This window comes from Cebus imitator, unplaced genomic scaffold (genome assembly GCF_001604975.1).
Source record: "Cebus imitator isolate Cc_AM_T3 unplaced genomic scaffold, Cebus_imitator-1.0 Scaffold478, whole genome shotgun sequence".
NCBI classification, from domain to species: domain Eukaryota; kingdom Metazoa; phylum Chordata; class Mammalia; order Primates; family Cebidae; genus Cebus; species Cebus imitator.
The window spans coordinates 524,941-545,041 of record NW_016107793.1 but is presented as its reverse complement, the minus strand read 5'-3'; the positions used below and the strand labels follow the sequence as shown (position 1 = coordinate 545,041).

The 20,101-nt window shown below is 51.0% G+C and overlaps 1 protein-coding gene across 1 annotated transcript in view; it reads right to left on the bottom strand.

Moving 5' to 3' along the window:
• Positions 1–2,766: 2,766 nt before the first annotated feature.
• Positions 2,767–20,101, bottom strand: part of TSPAN17 (tetraspanin 17) — a 106,860-nt gene continuing 89,525 nt past the window's right edge. The window contains exon 8 of the mRNA XM_017512817.2: positions 2,767–3,214. Coding sequence (XP_017368306.1) covers positions 3,173–3,214 — 42 coding nt within the window. The 3' untranslated portion in view covers positions 2,767–3,172. The remainder of the gene's footprint in view (positions 3,215–20,101) is intronic.

The following is a 20,101-nucleotide window of genomic DNA, read 5'->3' as shown; positions in this document are numbered from 1 at the left end:
CCACCTCTTGGCCTCCCGAATCCCAGCAAATATCGGTGATGTCATAAACGTCACGGGAGGTGGCAGATGGGTCATCGGTCGATGTCATCCCTGCTGGCACCCCCAAGACATGCACTGGGACATCTGGTTCTTGGCCGTCATCTCCTTTCCGAGTTGGCAGCCGATGCGCTGTCTGCGTCCCCATCTGGTCTCTGCTTGTCAGGGCCAAGCAAGTTTTGGCTGTGGCCTCCTCTTGTCACAACTGGGATGCCCTTCCAGGCCCTCCTTAAGAACTTGGCTGCTCCCTGCAGGGCTCTGGGGCTGGGGAGCTGGCAGGGCTCTCACAGGCCCTCTGTTGAGCCACCACTCACCCCCTGTCTAGTGTCCCCTGACCTCCTCAGGGCACAGCATACCTGAGGACCCTGCCCTTCCCAGGAGATTAAATTCAGCCCCACCAATCTCGGGGTCAGAGCTGCAGCTTCACCTTATCCTTCTCCAGCTTACCCCTACCCAGCCCAGGAGAGCCCTCTCCCTTTGTTCCTTATTCTTCTCTCCTCCCCAGACAATGTTTAACCTCATCTGTCCATGCTGGGTGGAGACATGTGCTGTGCAGAGAGCGTCCCCAATGTGCTGCATGGGGTAGGACCTGGGCTTTGGAAGCTAAGGTGCTTCTCTTTGCTTCTCCGTGCAGCCTGCGCCCTCAAGGATGGGGTCTAGTTGTGGTGGTAGTGGGGAATGCCACAGGAACAAATGGCCCACACTAGGGGTGACATCACAGTGTCACCTCCCTGGAAGACTTGAAGGGGGCAGTCCTGGGAATATGGGTGCTGCAGAACTGTGTGCCCCAGAGCATTTGGTGAACAAGACCCCGGGGCTGAATTTGGGGTGGAGGAGCCCGGTGGGGCTGGGCCTGAGCCTCTGGAGTCCCCTGTAATGTCCCTGCTGCTCTCCCGGGCATTCAGGAAGGCTTTGTTAAGCCCCAGCAGTAACAAAGCTGTGTTCAGGGATCCAAGAAAAAGGCTGTTCACATCAGAGCCAGGATGTATCAAGGGATGGTGTTTGTCACAGGCCCCTCAGAGGTGGGTGGCAGGAACGAGGGGGAGGCACCCTAGGCAGAGAGTGAAGCTAAGGAAGCAGCGGTGTAGGTTGAATTTATGCAAGCAGGAGTCCCTCAAAGGGCTTCCAGCTCAACAGAGGGGCTTACAGTTTCCAGATGATGGGCTCATTGGTCTGGTCAGGCCAGGAAGTGTGACCTGGGGCCTGGCAGGCTCCCAGACCCTGAGCCACTCAGGCTTGAGGCGGGAGGATCACTTGAACCCAGGACTTCGAGGTTGCAGTAAGCCATGATCACGACACTGCACTCCAGCCTGGGCAACAGAGCCAGATTCTGTCTCAAGAAAAAAAAAAGATAGCAAAAAAGTCAATATCTTTAGGTTCCAAGTGACCAAAGCCCCCCCGGGACCATCTTAATCATAAGAGGAAATTGCTGACTCACAATTTAAATTATTATTATTATTATTTGACTGTCAACAGGAGGTAACTCAGAGTCTCCGTGGGGCTTTGCAAGAACCTCCATGGGGAGGGAGGCTCTGAGTTCCAAGATCAGATCAGAAAGTGGCTAAAGCTGCTTGTGTGGCCGGGGTCTGACTGAGATGAAGCCAAGGCAGACTCCCAATAGCCCTGGAGCCCAGAGGTGCTCCAAGCTCTGTTACCTGCTTCTTTTTCTTTTTCTTTTTTTTCTTGAGACAGGATCTGGCTCTATTGCCCAGGCTGAAGTGCAGTGTTGTGATCATGGCTCACCGCAACCTCAAAGTCCTGGGCTCAAGTGATCCTCCTGCCTCAGCCTCCCAAGTAGTTGGACTACAGGCACATGTCACCATGCCCAACTAATTTTTAAATTTTTGGTAGAGACAGGGGTCTTGCTATGTTGCCCAGGCTGGTCTCGAACTCCTGGGCTCAAGCGATCCTCTGACCTTGGCCTCCCAAAATGCTGGGATTACAAGCGTGAGGCACGTCACCTAGCCCCACCTGCTTTTGAAGTTTCCTCAAAAAGCAACTCCTCCCACTAGGATGACTGGAATTTAAGTCAGATAATGCGTGCTGGTGAGAAGTGTGAAGTCAGAACCCTCACACCCTGCTGGTGGGAATGTGAAGTGGGTGCAGCCCCTGTGGAAAACAGTCTGGCAGCTCCTGAAACAGAGACACCAAATGGCCCAGGAATTCCACCCGTAGGTACACACACACACACACACACACACACACACACGAGAAATGAAAACATATGTCCACGTTGAAACGTGTACACGGATGTTTATAGCAACATTATTCATAGTACAAATGCACCTCCACTTACGATAAACCCATTCTACGTTGAAAATAACCGTAAGTTGAAGATGCCTGTAAGATGCCTAACCTTCTGAACATCAGGTTCAGCCCAGCCTGTCTTAAACGTGCTCAGAGCATTGACATGAGCCTGGAGTTGGGCAAAATTATCTAACACAAAGCCTTTTTTATTTTTATTGTTTTTAATTATATTTTTATTTTTTATTTTTATTATGTTATTTATTATTATTATTATTTTTTGAGACAGGGTCTCACTCTGTCACCCAAGCTGGATTGCAATGGTATGATCTCGTCTCACTGCAACCTCCATTCCCTGGGTTCAAGCCACTCTCCTGCCTCAGACTCCTGAGTAGCTGGATTACAGGCTCATGCCACCACAACCGGCTACTTTTTGTATTTTTAGTAGAGACAGGGTTTCTGCATGTTGGCCAGGCTGGTCTTGAACTCCTGACCTCAGGTGATCTGCCTGCCTTTACTCCCAAAGTGCTGGGATTACAGGCATGAGCCACCACGCCCAACCCCCCAAAGCCTTTTTTATGATACAGTGTTGAACATCTCATGGCAAAATGCTCACATGGGTGCTTGGAGTACAGTTTCTCCTGAATGCATGTGGCTTTCACACCCCTGTAAAGTCAAAAACCATTAAGTTGAACCATTGTAAGTCAGGGGCCGTCCGAAGTCAAAAAAAGGTGAGAATAACCTAAATGCTTATCAACTGATGAATGGAGAAACAAAATGTGGTATATCATTCGGCCTCCAAAGGAATGAAGTGCTGATTACTGGCTCCAGGGTGCCTGATCCCTGCAAACATGGTGCTGAAGGAAGGCAGTCTGGTGCAGAAGACCACACATCAAGTGCTTGCTCTCCTGTGAAGTGACTGGACCAGGAAAACCTGTAGCAACAGAATGGAGATTTGCGATCGCAGAGGTAGGGTGATGGCTAAAGGGTTTCTTTTTGGAGGTGATGTTCTAAATGATCATGGTGGCACACATCTGTGAATATATGAAAAACCATTGAATTGTATACTTTTAGGGGGCAAATTGCATGGTATGTGGATTACATCTCAATAACACTGTTTTTTGTTTTGTTTTTTTTTAAAAAAAAAAAAAGAAAAGAAACTCCTTGTAAGACTTGCAATGGGTCTCCTGCGAGAGTTCTGGAACCTGAGAGTCTCCCGGAATAGAGAGCCCAGTCCTCACCCAGCCACTCACTCCCATCCCCCACCTGCTCCCACCACATCTCTGAGGTTTGGGACAAGTGCCATCCATGGTGGGGGACGGTGGGCCTGAGCAGGGAGCCTCAGCCCCATACCTGGTCAGCTTTGAGTTGTCTCCCATGCTCAGAGGGACCCTCCCTGTCTCTGTGCTGCTGTCAGGGAGCCAGGGCCCCATGGAGGACTCTCTATGCCCATGCTCTGCACACCCCTGCCCTATGCCGACACCACCCAGAGACCTGTGCTTTGCCTTTAACCTGCCTCCTTGGCCACGCTGGCAGGCTACCCTCCCATATCAAGTACTGCTGATTCTCACCCAGCCCAAGGCTGTGGCCTGCCGTCACATCCAGGGTCTTGCCTGTTTGCCCTTTGCGTGCCTCCCAGGAATCCCGCCCCCCCCCCACCCAGTGGGTCACATGGGTCCCGCCTTCCCACTTCTGCTCTGACACCCTGCCCAGGGCTTTGTGGTTCCCCTCTCTGCCACCTACTTCCTGCCCAAGACTACTCCACAGGGAACCTCCGTGCAAGAACAGCTGTGCGTTTCCCCTCGCAGTGACCAGTGACCGGACAGCAGCCTCGTGCGTGCCTGGTCTCTGTAGCTGACCTCTAAATTCCTGGCAGGTGGGGCCAGGTAGGACTGGCAAGAGCCGTGTGTTGGGCTTTATTCGTCCCACGTGCACTTTACAAACATGCACGAAGACTCTCCCGTGTGGAGAGGCTGGGTCAAAGAACAGGTGGGAAGGCCTTCCCCGGGCTGGCTGCTGCCCTGCCGCAGAGGCTTTGGACAGCAATGGGACAGCGTCTTCTCCAGCTGAAAATGTACCCCTCCACACCAGAGAGTTCACTGCTCACCTGCCCTCAAGAAAGCCTTGCCCAGACCCCTCGAAGCATTCTTTGTCATTGTGAAAAGCTGGAGGCCACCCAAGGGATCATCAGGGGGGCGTCAGGGGGCTACAGCACAAGACAGTCACAGGCAGGAGCACCCTGAGCAGCTCCAGGAATGACTGAGACCCACACAAGGCTCGAAAACATGTCCAGTGAGAAAAAACGAGGAGCTGAATGAGACCACGTGACACCTTTCAAGAAAGGGTAAAGGGCCAAGTGCGATGGCGCATGCTTGTAATCCTAGCACTTTGGGAGGATGGCTCGAATGCAGGAATTCAAGACTGGCCTGGGTCATGAACACAGTGAGATCCCGTCTCTACTAAAAATAAAATTAGGTAGTGTAGTGGTGCGCACCTGTAGTCACAGCTACTCTGGAGGCTGAAGCAGGAGGATCGCTTCTGCCCAGGAGTCAAGGCTGCAGTGAGCTGAGAGTGCACCACTACACTCCAGCCTGGGTGACAGAGTGAGACCTTGGCTCAAAAAAAAAAAATATTGCTGAGCTTCTGCGTCTTAATTTGTAAAGTGGATAAAACGGTTTTCAGGGCTGGTGTGAAGAAAAAAAAAAAAAAAAAAAAAAGAATGGCAGGGCGGGAGTTCACAAAAGAGTATTACTTATTTTAAGGCATCTTTACATATTTGCAAAATCAAGAGGAAAAAAATCTTAATAATGGTTACCTCTGGGAAGGGTAGAATGGGCTGGGATTGGGGCTGGTGCTCATGGGGTCTTTACTTGTGATGTTCTAGAGTTTTCAAAAGGAGAATGGATCCTTGTATGACATGTGTAATTTATCATAACCCAAGAAAGACAAAGAACTCCAACAGTTGGGCCACATGCCCCTGTGCCAGCCTCATTGCTGTTTCCCTCAAGGACCTTCCTGGCTCCCCAAAGCACCTCCCCCGCTTCCTGCCCCACCATACTCCCTGTCTCGCCCCCCACCCCCCACACCTCCCTCAGTCCTCTGCCTCTCGATGGACCTAGAGCTGGCAGCTGTTAGATCTTCCATTTAAAACTCCTCTCCTAGCCCGCACTGGGGAGTTTCTTATTCCCTTTCAGATGTAACTGTCTGTCACCAATAATAGTCTTTTTCGATTTCATTTCCTTCAGCTCCTGCCAGCCACTCTGAGAGCCTCCTTTCCATCTCTGCTGCCCCCCAGCCCCAAGTCAAGGGAAAAAAATACATTTTTGCCTTTACTATGATGTATGCGATCCCATAAAATAGTGAAACAGATATGAAAGGTTGAGAGAAGGTAGATAAATGGCTTCTATTATTCTACCAATCAAATGAAATACCTCTCCACGTCCTCATTTGAATGATAATAAAACTCGGAGAGGCTGCTGGTTCGCTGTTGTCATCTCTGCCAGCAGCTCGAGCCGCGGAGCCACAGGCCAAGGTAACCTTGGGGTGTCCTCTGCAGGACCTGCAGGGGCCTGCATCCCCCCACCCCATCTCCTCGTCTGCCCATGTCTACCCCCACAAGAGCTCCTCCCCATCCCCATCCTCCCCTTCCGGCCCCCCCCACACAGGTCACCTCTGTTTGCCCAGCTCCCTGCTCCCTCCAAGGTCCACAAGGTAGAACCAGGGCCTGAGGATCAAAACTCGGGGTCCCTCCCCCCAGGAATGCCCTTCTTTCTGCCACAGCCTTGCCTTACACAGCTCAGCCGTCCGGGCCTCCTTTGAAAGGCCCTGCCTGCCGTCTGGGTGGGCCACCTCCCTGGGTAGTCCCCAAGCCCTTGCCACATACCTCAGTGACTGGACAGTAGCCTTGTGCGTGCCAGGTCTCTGCAGCTCACCTCTAAATTCCTGGCAGGTGGGGCCAGGTGGGACTGGCAAAGCCTGGGTGCTGGGCTTCATCCGTCCCAAGTACACTTCACAAGCGTGCTCCAAGACTCTCCTGTATGGAGGCGCTGAGTCAAAGAACACGTGGAAAGATCTTCCCTGGGCTGGCCACTGGGTAGGGGCATTCCCTTCTGAGGTTCACAGTGCCGAAAGCTTCTGCTGCTTCTGCCCCTTGGAGCTCACTGTTATGTTTCCCATGCATTTGAGTGCGTCCTGCAAGTCCTCACCTGACACCACCCTCCCTCACCAGTCACCAACGGACACTTGTGACTTTTCCTTCCCTGCTTTTACCCCCCTTTTCGGGGATCCCACTGCAGGCCAGCTTGGCAGCCTGTCAGTCAGGAGACCCACCCTCCACCCTCACAGAGGGGTACTCACCCCTCTGTGCAATTTTGAATCTCAGCAGAATTTCTCACCTGGGTGGCCACACCCTAAAGAGGCTTTCCTTCAGTTCTCACCACTCAGCTCCCCATTGCTGCCCTGACTTCTGCCCTTTCGTTCCAATGAATTCCCCTTTGCATTAAGGTAGTCAAAGTCAGGCCACGCACAGTGGCTCACACCTGTAACCCCAACACTTTGGGAGGCCAAGGCAGGCAGATCACTGGGGGTCAGGAGTTCGAGACCAGCCTGGTCAACATGGTGAAACTCCGTCTTTACTAAAAATACAAAAAATTGGCCAGGTGTGGTGGTGTGCGTGTGTAATCCCAGGTGCTCAGGAGGCTGGAGTAGGAGAATCACCTGAACCTGGGAGGCGGCTGCAGTGAGCCAAGACTGCATCAGTGCACTCCAGCTGGGGCAACAGAGAGAGACTCTAGACTCTGTCTCAAAAAAAGAAAAAGGTAGTCAAAGTCAGTGTCTGGCACCAGGACTGGCCAAGGTATGGACAACGCCTTCAGTTGGTCCCCAGAGCATCGGGACTTCCTCTGTCACCTTGAAGATCTACAACAACACAGCGTCTGCCTCTCCTCCATCAGGCCAGGCACCTGTCTGGATCCCTCTCCTCCCCTGATCCCCAGCCCCAGGGACAGTGCCTGGACCCACAGGAGATGGGGGTCAATGACAATGAATGAAACTGTGGAAATGGTACCCATTTTAGAGATGAGGAAGATGAGCCCCAGAGGACAAGCAAGAACTCAGCACCCAGATCTTCATCTTTGTTCCCCGAGCCTGGGACTCTTCCCTCTGCATCAGTTGCTGTCAAGTACCAGGCCATCCCCTCTCCTGGGGCTTCCTTAAGCCAACAGAGGGGCAGGAGGCTGAGTCCAGAGGAAGAGCCTGCTAAGAGACAAGCCAGGGCTGAGGCCTCAGGGGCTGGAGGGAGGGAAGCATCCACTGTGGCATGCAGGGTTTGCTGTGCGCAAGCAATGGGAAGCTTCCGGGAGGCTCTGGGAGGTTGTCAGGCAGCTCTCTGGGCAGCTGGGAGACAGAAGCCTGGAACTGGGAAGGGTGCAGAGCAAAGGCTGTCTGGAGCCTGCTCTGGCTGCTTCCCAGTCCCTGTGTCAGTTCTCTGCTCAGGGCTCCAGACCTCACCATAGAGAAGAGCCAGCCAGCCAAGCCCTCGGCGTGTGGGCGTCCTCCAGAGAGTGTCAGACCTTGGTGGCAGTCTCCACCACTCAGCCCCTGCAAATGCTAGAGGAGAATGAGCCCCAAAAGCAAAAACAGGGGCCGTCACCTCCAGAAGGGGAATGGAGTCAGGGCAGCTGAAGCCCTAGAAGCCAGCCAGTCAGCCCACCAGCCTGTCAGTCTTGGCTGTAGTTCTGCTCAGCCTGCGAAGGGCTGCAGTGGGGCTGAGCAGGATTTGAATCACAGGCTTGGAGCTCAGGGATCTCAGACGGGACAGAATCTGTACTTTGCAGCCAAGGACTTCTAGGCCCCCGGAGAGGCAGTGACAGAGCCAAGGCCTTCCCACCCACCACAGGGCCACTCGAATAGGGACCCCCAGGTCTCGCCCAGGGAAAACTGTGCACCCATGGCGGTTGCTGTGAGCCATGCGATAGTCAGCAGGCCACCACAGCTCTGCTCTGAGCCCAGCTCCTTATGCATAAAATGAGGCTGCTTTGCAGGACAACTGCAAGCATTAAGCAAGTAATAAATGTATGTGCTCCTGTGCTAATATGGAATGGAAATGAAAGCATATGTCCATGCATGGGTTTGTACACGAAAGTTCACGGCAGCTTTATTCATAATCGCCAAAAACTGGAAAGAACCCAAATGCTCCATCAACTGCTGAGTAAATGGGGAAGCTGGTGTAACCCCACAACGGAATACTCCTCAGCAACAAAAGGAACAACAGGGCTGAATCTCAATAACATTATGCTAAGTGACAGAAACCAGACTCAAAAGGTGGCATCTGTATGACCGTATGTATGGCTGGCTTTCATGCCTGGCGGTAATTTTCCATTACATTCCCAGGAACGCTGAATTTGCCAGTCTGGAAGCATTGCTTCCAGGGAAATGCAGAGTTAGGTTTCTGCAAACCTCTGCTCACAAGATTGTGGTCATCTGATCAATGTATGCCTTTGTGGCATGTGTGCTTCTGTTTAAAGACACCTTATTTAAAAGAGAGGCTGTTCGCATGAACTTATGGCCACAGCACTATAACTCATGACTGAGCAAAGCTTATCCAACACATGCATTTTCTCTGTAAGACACATCACAGCCTTCTAGCATCGAGAAGCACCAGCCAGCTTGAGGTCCATTTGAACAGTGGAATCCCCAACAGAAAGTATGAAAATGCAAGAAAGGCAGCCCTGAGAAGACGGGGAAAGGCCCTGGTGAGTTTGAGCTCTGCAGAGACGTGCGCATCCGCAAATGAAACTTCCCAGTGCTCTGCTGGTGCTCAGGAATGATCACAAAGTGCCACGAGGATTGATCTGGAGGTTACAAATACACTTTTGCAAGTGGACAACTCCAAAATATGGAACCTGTGAAGACTGAGGATGGACTGTATGCAAAACTTTAGAGAAAAAAATCCTAACCCGCAGTGACAGAAAGCAGCTCAGTGGTTGTTTGGCAGCAGGCTAGGAGCAGAGACTGACATAAAGGACCACAGGGCAGCTTCTGGGTGATGGAAATCTTCTTTATCTTGGTGGTTACACAGGGGAATACGTTTGTAAAAGTCACTGAAATATGCATTTAAAGTGTGGAGACTTCGATGTGTGTGAATTAGACTGAATACATTGACCTTACAAAAACTCCTTAGCATGATGTCTAGTCATTCCTCCATTCCTCTAGGGATCTTGGGAGCAGCTCCCTTGGGAGGGGTGCCATGGGACAGAGGAAGGAGCAGGGATCGCCGGCTTGGGCTCCATCTGGAAGTGGTTTACATCTCACTCCCACCCCCCAGAGAGGGCATGTGTGACCCAGGCCTTCAACTTCTCCCTTCTTTCCCACTATGTCCATGAGGACTTTTGGTTGCAGATGACAGAAACCCAACTTGGACCCCCTTAGACAAAACAATGGCTCTGCCATGAGATATGGCTACACCCACAGCTCAAGTGCCGTCACCAAGCCGAGGTCGCCCACGTTCTCTGGACTCTATGTTTCTCTGTCAGCCTCACTGTGGGCCACAGGCAGGAAGGTGGTCACCAGCAGCTGCAGAACTCCAGGGGAAGGGTGCGGAGCCTCTCTGTCCCAGGGAAGACCCAGGAGCCGGCATCCTTAGCTCCTCTCCATGGCCAAGACCATGGAACGTGCTGATGCCAGGCCTGGGTCCTCCGCCACTCCCCTTGAAGAACACAAATCAAGGAGTGAGGATTTTCCCAAAGGAAAATCTAGGTGACATCACCAGAAGGTGGGGGAGAGATGGGGGTCTGGCAGAAGCAGTAAGCGCCTGACACACAGTTCACCCTGAGCCAGAGCTACCTTTCCTGCGTGTGTCATAGACACATCAGGAGCCCAAACCTGGCAGGAAATAAACGAGAAGTGGGAATTAAACTCAATATTCTAGAACTCCATGGAAAACAGCAGCATATTCTGATGCTCAGTATCCCAGGGAAAAGAATGAAAAGGTTTCCTCTTCTCCCTGCAGCTCCCCACTGGTTGGAAGACACTGTCTGGCTTGCTCGTCCAGCTCCCTGCTCCCGTTTCAGAATCCAGGCGCCGCTGATTCCTCTGCCACAGAGACTCTACCAACCCAAACATCTTGCCCCTATTTTTGGATCAACGCCAATTATTTTGAATATGATTTTCCTGGCATCCCAAGAGCTCTCATTCTGCTCTGGTCTTAGGGAAATATCGTGCTTCTATCTTTTTGGCAGGTCCCTGACCAATGGAACTTCTTGACCACCACTGAATTTTTCAGACTCTAGCTACTAAAGGATCCATTCTGCTCCATCACCTTTAAGAACCTTCTTTAAGGACATAATGAGTTTTTCTCCAATTTAATCAAATGTATTCGGTATCTGCTTAATTAGAAACAAGAGGATGAAGATGGTTCCTGCCCTTGTCTCTTCCTTGCTAATCTTTATCCATCTTATTTATTTTCTTGTGTTATTGCATTGGCTGGGTCTCCATGACAGTTCTGAATCGTGGCACTGAGTCAGCATCCCTGCCTTGTTCCTGCTGCTAATGTTTCAACACGAAGTATAAAGTTTGTTCCAGCCAGGCATGGTGGTGTGTGCCTGTAGTCTCAGCTACTCTGGAGGCTGAGCCCAGGAGGTCTGGGCTGTAGTGTGCTATGCCAATCAGGTGTCCGCACTAAGTTCAGCATCAATATGGTGACCTCCCGGGAGCAGGGGACCACCAGGTTGCCTAAGGAGGGGTGAACAGACCCAGGTCAGAAACGGAGCAGGTCAAAACTCCTGTACTGATCAGCAGGGGGATCTCACCTGTGAATAGCCACTGCACTCCAGCCTGGGCAATATAGCAAGACCTTGTCTCTAAAAAATAAAAAATAAAAAATAAAGTTTGTTCCTTATGTCTGATACATGCCCTTTATCAGGTGAAAGAAATTCCCTTGTATTTCTAGTTGCTAAGAAACTTTGATTTTTTTTTTTTTTTTTTTTTTTTTTTTATTTTTTTTTTTTTTTTTTTTTTTTTTTTGAAATGGAGTTTCACTCTTGTCATCCAGACTGGAATGCAGTGGTGTGATCTCGGCTCACTGCAACCTCTGCCTCCTGGGTTCAATCAATTCTCCTGCCTCAGCCTCCTGAGTAGCTGAGACTACAGGCATGTGCCACCACGCCCAGCTAATTTTTTGTATTTGTTTTTTAGTAGAACAGGGTTTCACCATGTTGGCCTGGCTGGTCTTAAACTCCTGATCTCAAGTGATCCATGTGCCTTAGCCTTTCAAAGTGCTGAGATTACAGGCGTGAACCACTGCACCTGGCGATTTTATTTTTAATCATAAATTGATGCTGAAATTTATCAAATGTTTTCTCAAGATCATATTTTACTAGTATCTGTAGTCCAAACATTATTCTGTTTTTTTCCTCTGTCGAAGGGATGAGTCTGCTGTGGTTCTTTCATGTGAGACCCTCTCCTGGTTTCCCAGCGCCTGCCCACTGGGGGTCCAAGGCATGCCTCAGCCCACAGGAACTGTGACAGCAACCTCCAAACTGGGTATTCGACAGTGGGGTCAGCACATATGACAAAAATCAAAAGAATAGTCAAGATCACCCTCGAAAATTGCTCAAATTACCCATAAAAAACATGCTTGGGTTTTCATATGACACAGATGTCACATATGACAAAAATCACAAGAACAGTCCAAGACCACCCTTGGAAATTGCTTAAATTCCCCATTAAAAAAAATGCTTTGATTTTCAGGTCTCAAACCCTGAAAGAATTCTAGAGTGTCCCTGCCTGCTGGGTTGGCTCCATCCTGCTTCAGTACTGAGGATGTATAACTTTAATGTATAACTTTATTGTATAACTTTAATGCTCAGGCCAGTCACCGTGGCTCACGCCTGTAATCACAGCACTTTGGAAGGCCAAGGTGGGAGGATCGCTGGAGCCCAGCAATTTGAGATAAGCCTGGGCAACATAGTTAGACTCTGTCTTTACAAAAAAAAAAAAAAAAAGAGGCGTAATGGCACCTACCTGTGGTCCCAGCACTCGAGAGGCTGAGGTGGCAGGATCCTTTGAGCCCAGGAGTCTGAGGTTGCAGTGAGCCATGATCTCACCACTGCACTCCAGTCTGAGCAACAGAGCAAGATCCTGTTGCAAAAAATACCCCAAAACTTTAATGCCCATGAACAGATTTCTTAGTTGCTGGGAGTTGGGTTCTCAAGTCAGCCAGAAGTGAGACGAGACAGGAGGTCGCTGAGCCATGCACGCGGCAGGGTCCAGATGCCCTCTCCTAGAGTGGCCAGGAAGGCCTCTTTGTGTCCTCTGCATCTGGCTGAGGCTGGTCCAGACACACGGGGTCTCCCCTCTTCCATTTGCAGGCATAGTGACCAGGCAGTGATGAAGTCTTCCAAAGCCTGGCTTCCCTTGGGTCCTCAGGCCTGGCTGACCCAGGCAGGACCTCACTCTCAACTTTTGTGTATGGCCCACACCACTCAGGGAGGGGGTCCTGCCCACTGACCCCTTAGACCTGGCACCGGGGCTCTGGCCTTGACCGTGACTTTCCTTGCTTTACTGTCACCCATTTCTCAGCTCATCTCTTCCTCGTGGGCCACACTGCAGCCACAATGGCCCCTTCTTTTTCCTGAAATGCCCAAGCCCATTCCTACCTCAGGATCTTTGCACTGCCTGGTCCCTTTGCCTGGAATAATTTTTTTTTTTCTCACCACACAGGTCTCAGCCCACATGCTGCCTCCTCAGAGAGACCTCCCTGGAAATCTTCAAGTAGCACCTCTGTTTCCTCATCCCAGCACATAGCCTTGTTTACTTTCTTCTGATCATGTATCATCATCTATGCCCCATTCCATGAAAGAAGAACTTGACTGCCTTGGCCACATTATATGGGTACCAGTCCTTGGCACAGTGCCTGGCACATGTAAGCACTAGGTGTTTGTTGACTGACTAAACAATGGCATCCTGCCTGCCTCATGACACTAGATCCAGCTTTGGAGTGTCTCCCTCCCTCCCCCACACTGACTCCCCTCCAACACTGCCTGCCTAACCTTGGGGTCCCAATGCTTAGAGCCTTCCTGGATGGAACCCCAGAACTCCAGTTCCACTTCCTAGACTGGGCCCTATCTCCAAGGCCTCCTCCTACTCCCATGGGCAGCTAAATTCCGGAGCCCTCCCCGACCTCATCCCCCTGTCTGTTCCTCCCGCCCTAGGACCCAGGTTGGCCAGCAGTCGAAGCAGCTGCAGGCGTCCCACCTGCTTGTCAGGCCTGGCTCTGCACATCTCCATCTGCCCACCTCCCCACCCTGTGCGGGCCTCCAGGCAACCATGCCTTGGTGGCACCTCCTGCCCCATTCATCCCTATTAGCTGTTGACCACACTAGGCCCGAGGGATATCAATTCCCAGCGCTGGCCACTGAGCCATGCTAATGAGGATATAAACGCCCCTGCTGCTGGGATGGGTGGGAGGTGCAGGAGGAGCCCAGGAGGCAAAGCGGGGAGGCGTGGGGGATTCCTCACTGAAGGCTAGGGGACAGTCTCCCTCTGGGGACACTGGAAGGTGCCCTCTGTGAGGCAGAGACCTTCTCCCAGCCTTCCCCCAGGAACAGCAGTTTAGCTCAAGCAGAGAAAGAGAGCAGAGGAAGCAACCTGGCTGGGGACTTAGGGACCCAAGGAGCAGGGGCCATCCGACTCTTTGTTGATTAGAGGGGCCAGGCCAGGCCCCCCTGCCTCCTAGACCTATGAGCCTTTGCTCAGGTGAGTACCTCCACCAGCAGCGCACTCCTTACGTCTACCCAACACACCATCCTCCTGCAAGGCTTCCAGACCAGCACGCCAGCTCCCTCACCCCACAGAGAACCACTCCAGCCCAGGGCTCCCCCATCCCTTGGAACTCGCTCTGGTAATTCTGACTATGCCAAATTGTACTGATCTGCATGAAAAGATGCTCAGCCTCTCTCATAATAAGAATCATGCAAAGGAGAACCACAAAGAGAGACCATTTTCTTCCATCAGATTCACAAAGATGAACCGGGTGGGTGAAACGCATGGTGGGCTCCAGCTGCCACCAGCGGGAGGACAAGGGGCCGCCCAGTGGTGTCTGTGGCACTGTAAATCAGTGTAACCTCTTCCAAGGGCAATTTGGCAACAGCTATGTAAATTTAAAATGCACCTGCCCCTTAACCCAGCAGTTCACTTCCAAACACTTATCCTACAGAGATGCAAGCGCCCAAAGATAGAGTCCAAGGGTGTTCGCTGCCTAGAAACCTCCCACATGTCCAAGAAAATGGGCTGAGTCAGTCGGGCAGTGTCCACCTGATTGGGCATTCCTGGCTTCCTCGCCTGTGCTGCCAGACCAGCAGGTGCCTTGAGTTCTTAGCAGTAGATCAGCTCATATAAATAAAGTGCTTTGAGAAGCGTCCAGCACATTGCAAGTGTAAATTCTTGCTATTATTACCACTTTGCTGTTGTTGAAACTGAGTAGGTCTATACATACTGAGATGTCATTATCTTCCAGAAATGCGGGTTAGTGAGAAACACGGACAGGGTGTATGCAGGCCTCTGGTGGGCTGTGCGGGTCTGCGGAGGTGGCTGTGGCAGGCATTGTGTCTTGAGGAGCTTGGCTTTCTAAGGCTCGGGCCATGTCCAGGGTGGCACAGACAGCACTGACCACAGTCACTGCCCCTGGGAGGGGAAGGGGACCAGGGAACAGGGGTGAGAGGGGATTTGCACTTATCTTTCCATGCAGTGTGTGGTTTTTAGCCACCTGCCTGTACCACCTATTTGAACAAATCAATCACTTTTAAAGCCTGCTGATGTACCTGTCTGTGTCTCCCCCAGATGGTGACTCCCTGGAGCGCAGGGACTGTGTCAGAGTCACTAATGAATACCAGGTGCCCAGCACTACCCAGAGCACAACATGACTTGGTAAAAGTTGGCTGATGGTGAGCCAGCTGGATTCCACGTGTCCCTGGTGCAGGAGACCACCTGCCCTGAGCGTGATTCCAGAGCGGTTCCCACAGATTGGGAGTGGGACAGGCTGGAGCAGTCTGGGAAGGGGCTGGTTGAGGAAAGCAGCTCTCTCGCAGGGAGGCAGACCTAGGGAGCTAATTCCCACAGAGGATGATCCCAGGAAGCAGGATTCAGGTGTGCAGATGCGGCCAGGGCTCCAGCACCCAAAGCAGCCTCTAGTCAAGGGCTGGATGCCTGGACCACAGCAGAGGCCCCTCTTTGCAGGGTGCTGATATCGCTCTGCATAGCTGCCAAGGGGGCCAGGGAGGCATTACCAAGGCAACAGATTGACAGGGCCTTGACAGGGCTGGGGGTTCCTTTGTGACCCTCCCACCTCTGATGGGCTGAGGTCCAGACCCCAGACTTATGGTAATGCTGCCCATCAAACCAATGCCCCAGCTGAGGAGCAGAAATGAGGCCCCCAGGCCTGAGCAGGGATCTGCCGGGGCCACCTCCATCATCAGCCCTGATTTGGGGCCACCCTCCCCGTCCCTCGTCCTCCTGCCCAGTGAAGCAAGAGGTCTTAGCCATGCCTTGTACTAATGCCTTGGCATGGAAAGGGCCCCAAAGCGGGAACAGCCTGACTGTCCTCATATATCAGGTGGATAGGAAAAGCATGGCTCCCCGCTGCCAGCAGATACCCCTGCAGTCATGACACGAACCGACTGAATGCACGAACGTTTGTTTTTGGAAATAGGGTCTTGCTCTGTTGCTCAGGCTGGAGTGCAGTAGTGTGATCTCAGCTCACTGCAGCTTCAAACTCCTGGGCTCAAGTAATTCTCCCGCCTCAGCCTCCCAAGTAGCTGGGACTATAGGCATGCACCACCACACCTAACGGATTTTTTTTAACTTTCAATTTTCTGTAGAGATGGGATCTCACTATGTTGCCCCTCTCACCCCTGCCCGCCCTTGGTCCCCTTCCCCTTCCAGGAGCAGTGACTGTGGCCAGTGCTGTCTAGGATTAAGGGCATGAGCCACTGTGCCTGGCCCATAGCATGGTCTTCAAAACACATTGTGGGGGGCGCAAATGCAACCTGCAGCAACATGGGAACACTGTCCTGCCATTCGAAACACACAGGAAAAATACTAAACACTTTTTGTGGGTGAAGAATATGAGCACAAAATTTAGAAAACATAAAAGGCCCGGAAGGATGGACAGCTGTGATGGCACAGTGAGGGGCTGCGGGATGGCGGTTTTAGGGGACAGAATGGGGTAGAAACAGGACCTTAGCTTCATCTCTTTTTTTTGTTTTCGTCCTTTTTTTTTTTTTTTTTTTTTGAGGCAAAGTCTTACTCTGCCGCCTAGGCTGGAGTGCAGTGGTACAATCTAGGCTCACTGCAACCTCTGCCTAATGGATTCAAGTGATTCTCCTGCCTCAGCCTCCCGAATAGCTGGGATTATAGGTGCCTGCCACCGGGCCCAACTAATTTTTGTATTTTTGGTAGAGATGGGGTTTCACCATCTTGGCCAGGCTGGTCTTGAACTCCTGACCTCGTGATCTACCCTCCTTAGCCTCCCAAAGTTCTGGGATTATAGGCATGAGCCACTGCACCTGTTTCTTTTTTCTTTTTTTTTTTTTTGTTTGAGGCAAAGTCTTACTCTGTCGCCCAGGCAGGAGTACAGTGGTGTGATCTCGGCTCACTGCTACCTTCACCTCCCAGGCTCAAGTGGTTTCCCTGCCTCAGCCTCCTGAGTAGCTAGATTACAGGCGTGTACCACCATGCTCAGCCTGGATAACAGCGCAAGACAGTGTGTCAAGAAAAACAAAGTTGGCCGGGTACAGTGGCTCACACCTGTAATCCCAGCACTTTGGGAGGCTGAGGCAGGTGTATCACCTGAGGTCAGGAGTTTGAGACCAGCCTGACCAACATGGAGAAACTCCGTCTCTACTAAAAATACAAAAAAATATTAGCCAGGCGTCATGGTGGGTACCTGTAATCCCAGCCTCTCAGGAGGCTGAGGCAGAAGAATTGCTTGAACCCAGGAGGCGGTGTTGCAGTGAGCCAAGATCACACTATTGTACTCCAGCCTGGGCAACAAGAGTGAAATTCCATCTCAAAAAAAGAAGAAAAAAAAAAAAGAAAAAATGTCTTTGCAAGGCAGTATGGCAGACTGATTTAGAGTGACCGCATAAACCCTTGGAACCAGACTGATTAGGTCTGGTGTCAGAAAAGTTATTTAACCTTCATGTGCCTCAGTTTCCACATTTGAGAAATGGAAATAATAATAGTATCTATCCTGTGGTTTGGTTATGGCTGGTTTGGCTTCACCAAGTATTGTGTTGAAATTTGATTTCCAATGTTGGAGGTGGGGCCTAGTGGGGGGTGTTTACGTCATAAGGGCAGATCCCTCACTCTTTTTTTTTTTTAATTTTTTGAGACAGAGTCTTGCTCTGTCACCCAGGCTGGAGTGCAGTAGTGCTATCATTGCAACATCCACCTTCCAGGTTCACTTCTGGGATTACAGGTGTGAGCCACTGCATTTGGCCGATTCTCATTCTTAGTTCCTGCAAGAACTAGTTGTTGGAAGAGCTTGGCATGGCCGCTCTCCCGCTTCCTCCTTTGCCACGTGACCTGCATATAGCTCCCCTTTGCCTTCTGCCATGTGGAAGCTTCCAAGGCTGCAGTAGAAGCAGATGCTGGGGCCATGCTTCTAGTACAGCCTGCAGAACCATGGGCCAAACAAATCTCTTTCTTGTATTAATGACCCAGCCTCAGCTATTCCTTCATAACAACCTAAAAGGACTACGACAAGCTACTATATGTGGTTGTTGTGAGAAGTAGCTGAGATAATACAGGTAGAGCCCCCAAATAAGGGTCTGGCACATAGTGTATCAGTCAGGACAGGCTAATTAAGCTGCAGTAACAAACAACTCTAATACCTCAGTCATTTGCATCAATAAAGGTTTATTTCTTATTCATGCTACACATCCATCGCAGGTTGGAAAGGGGGGCTTTGATTTCCATCAGTCGCTGAGGGATCCCAACTGAGGTATGCTCAATTTCAACATGTTCTTCCATGATCACCAAGTCAGAAAAAGGGGATGCAGAAAATCAAGCATTGGCTCTTCAAAATTTTGCTGTTTGCAGGGCGCGGTGGCTCACGCCTGTAGTCCTGGCACTTTGGGAGGCCGACGTGGGTAGATCACCTGAAATCAGTAGTTCAAGATCAGTCTGACCAATGTGGTAAAACCCCATCTCTGCTTAAAATACAAAAATTAACTGGATGTGGTGGCATGTGCCTGTAGTCCCAGCTACTCAGGAGGCTGAGGCAGGAGAATCGCTTGAACCTGGGAGGCACAGGTTGCTGTGAACCAAGATCACACCATTGCACTCCAGCTTGGCAAGAGAGTGAGACTTCACTTCAAAAAAACTTTTTTTGCTGTTTAAGGCTGGGTATGGTGGCTCATGCCTGTAATCCTGGCACTTTGGGAGGCCAAGGGGGGCAGATCGCTTGAGCTCAGGAGTTTGAGACCAGCCTGGCCAACACGGCCAAAACCGATCTCTACAAAAAAAACAAAAATTAGCCCAGCATGTTGGCATGTACCTGTAGTCCTAGCTATTTGGGAAGCTGAGTTAGGAGGATTGCTTGAGCCTGGGAGGCAGTGGTTGCAGTGCGCTGAGATTACGCCACTGCACTCCAGCCTGGGTGACAGAGTGAGACTCTCTTGATCAAAAAAAATTGCTGTTTACATTTCATTGACCAAAAAAGTCAATTCCATGCAATTCCACTTTGTGTCTAAAAAGAGGGAGAAATAAATACTTGGTGAACTTCCGTGGTTAGTTATCATAATTTAAAAAGTGGGCAGAGGGGAGCTTACTGAGGATGCAATATTTGAGTTGAGGCTTCAATGACAAAGAAGTGGAAATTGTAGGAGCAACACACGTGAAGTCTCTAAGGCAGGAACCGGCTTTTCAGGAACAGAAAGTGTCTTGAATGTTTGGAGAACGGTGAATGAGAGTAAGAACTGAGTAGGGGCTGGGTCACACAAAGCCTTTTTGGCCATGGTAAGGACTTTGAATTATATTTCAAGTGTATCAGGAGACTGGGCATGGTGGCTCACACTTTTAATCCAGCACTTTGGGAGACTGAGGTGGGACGATCATTTGAGCCAAGGAGTTTGAGAGCAGCCTGAGCAAAATAGTGAGACCCCAAAATGTCACCAAAACAACTTAAAAATGAGCAGGCCCTGGTGGTACATGCTTGTGGTCCTGGCTACCTGGGAGGCTGAGATGGGAGGATCACTTGAGCCTAGAAGGTCAAGGCTGCAGTGAGACATGATGGTGCCACTGTACTCCAACCTGGGCAACACAGTGAGACCCTGTCTCCTCTTCCCACCAAAAAATAGGCCAGTTGTGGTGGCCCATGCCTGTAATCCCAGCACTTTGGGAGGCTGAAGCAGGTGGATCAGGAGTTCGAGACCAGCCTGGCCAATATGGTGAAACCTGGTCTCTACTAAAAATACAAAAACTAATTGTGCATGGCCGGGTGCGGTGGCTCACACCTGTAATCCCAGCACTTTGGGAGGCCAAGGAGGGTGGATCATGAGGTCAAGAGATCGAGACCATCCTGACCAGCATGGTGAAACCTGGTCTCTACTAAAGAAAGTACAAAGATTAGCCGGGTGTGGTGGCACACGCCTGTAGTCCCAGCAACTCAGGAGGCTGAAGGAGAATTGCTTAAACCTGGGAGGCAGACGTTGCAGTGAGCAGAGAGCATGCCACTGCACTCCAGCATCGGTGACAGAGTGAGACCTGTCCCCCCCCAAAAAAAAATTAGTCGGGTGTGATGGTGTGTACTTGTGATCCCAGC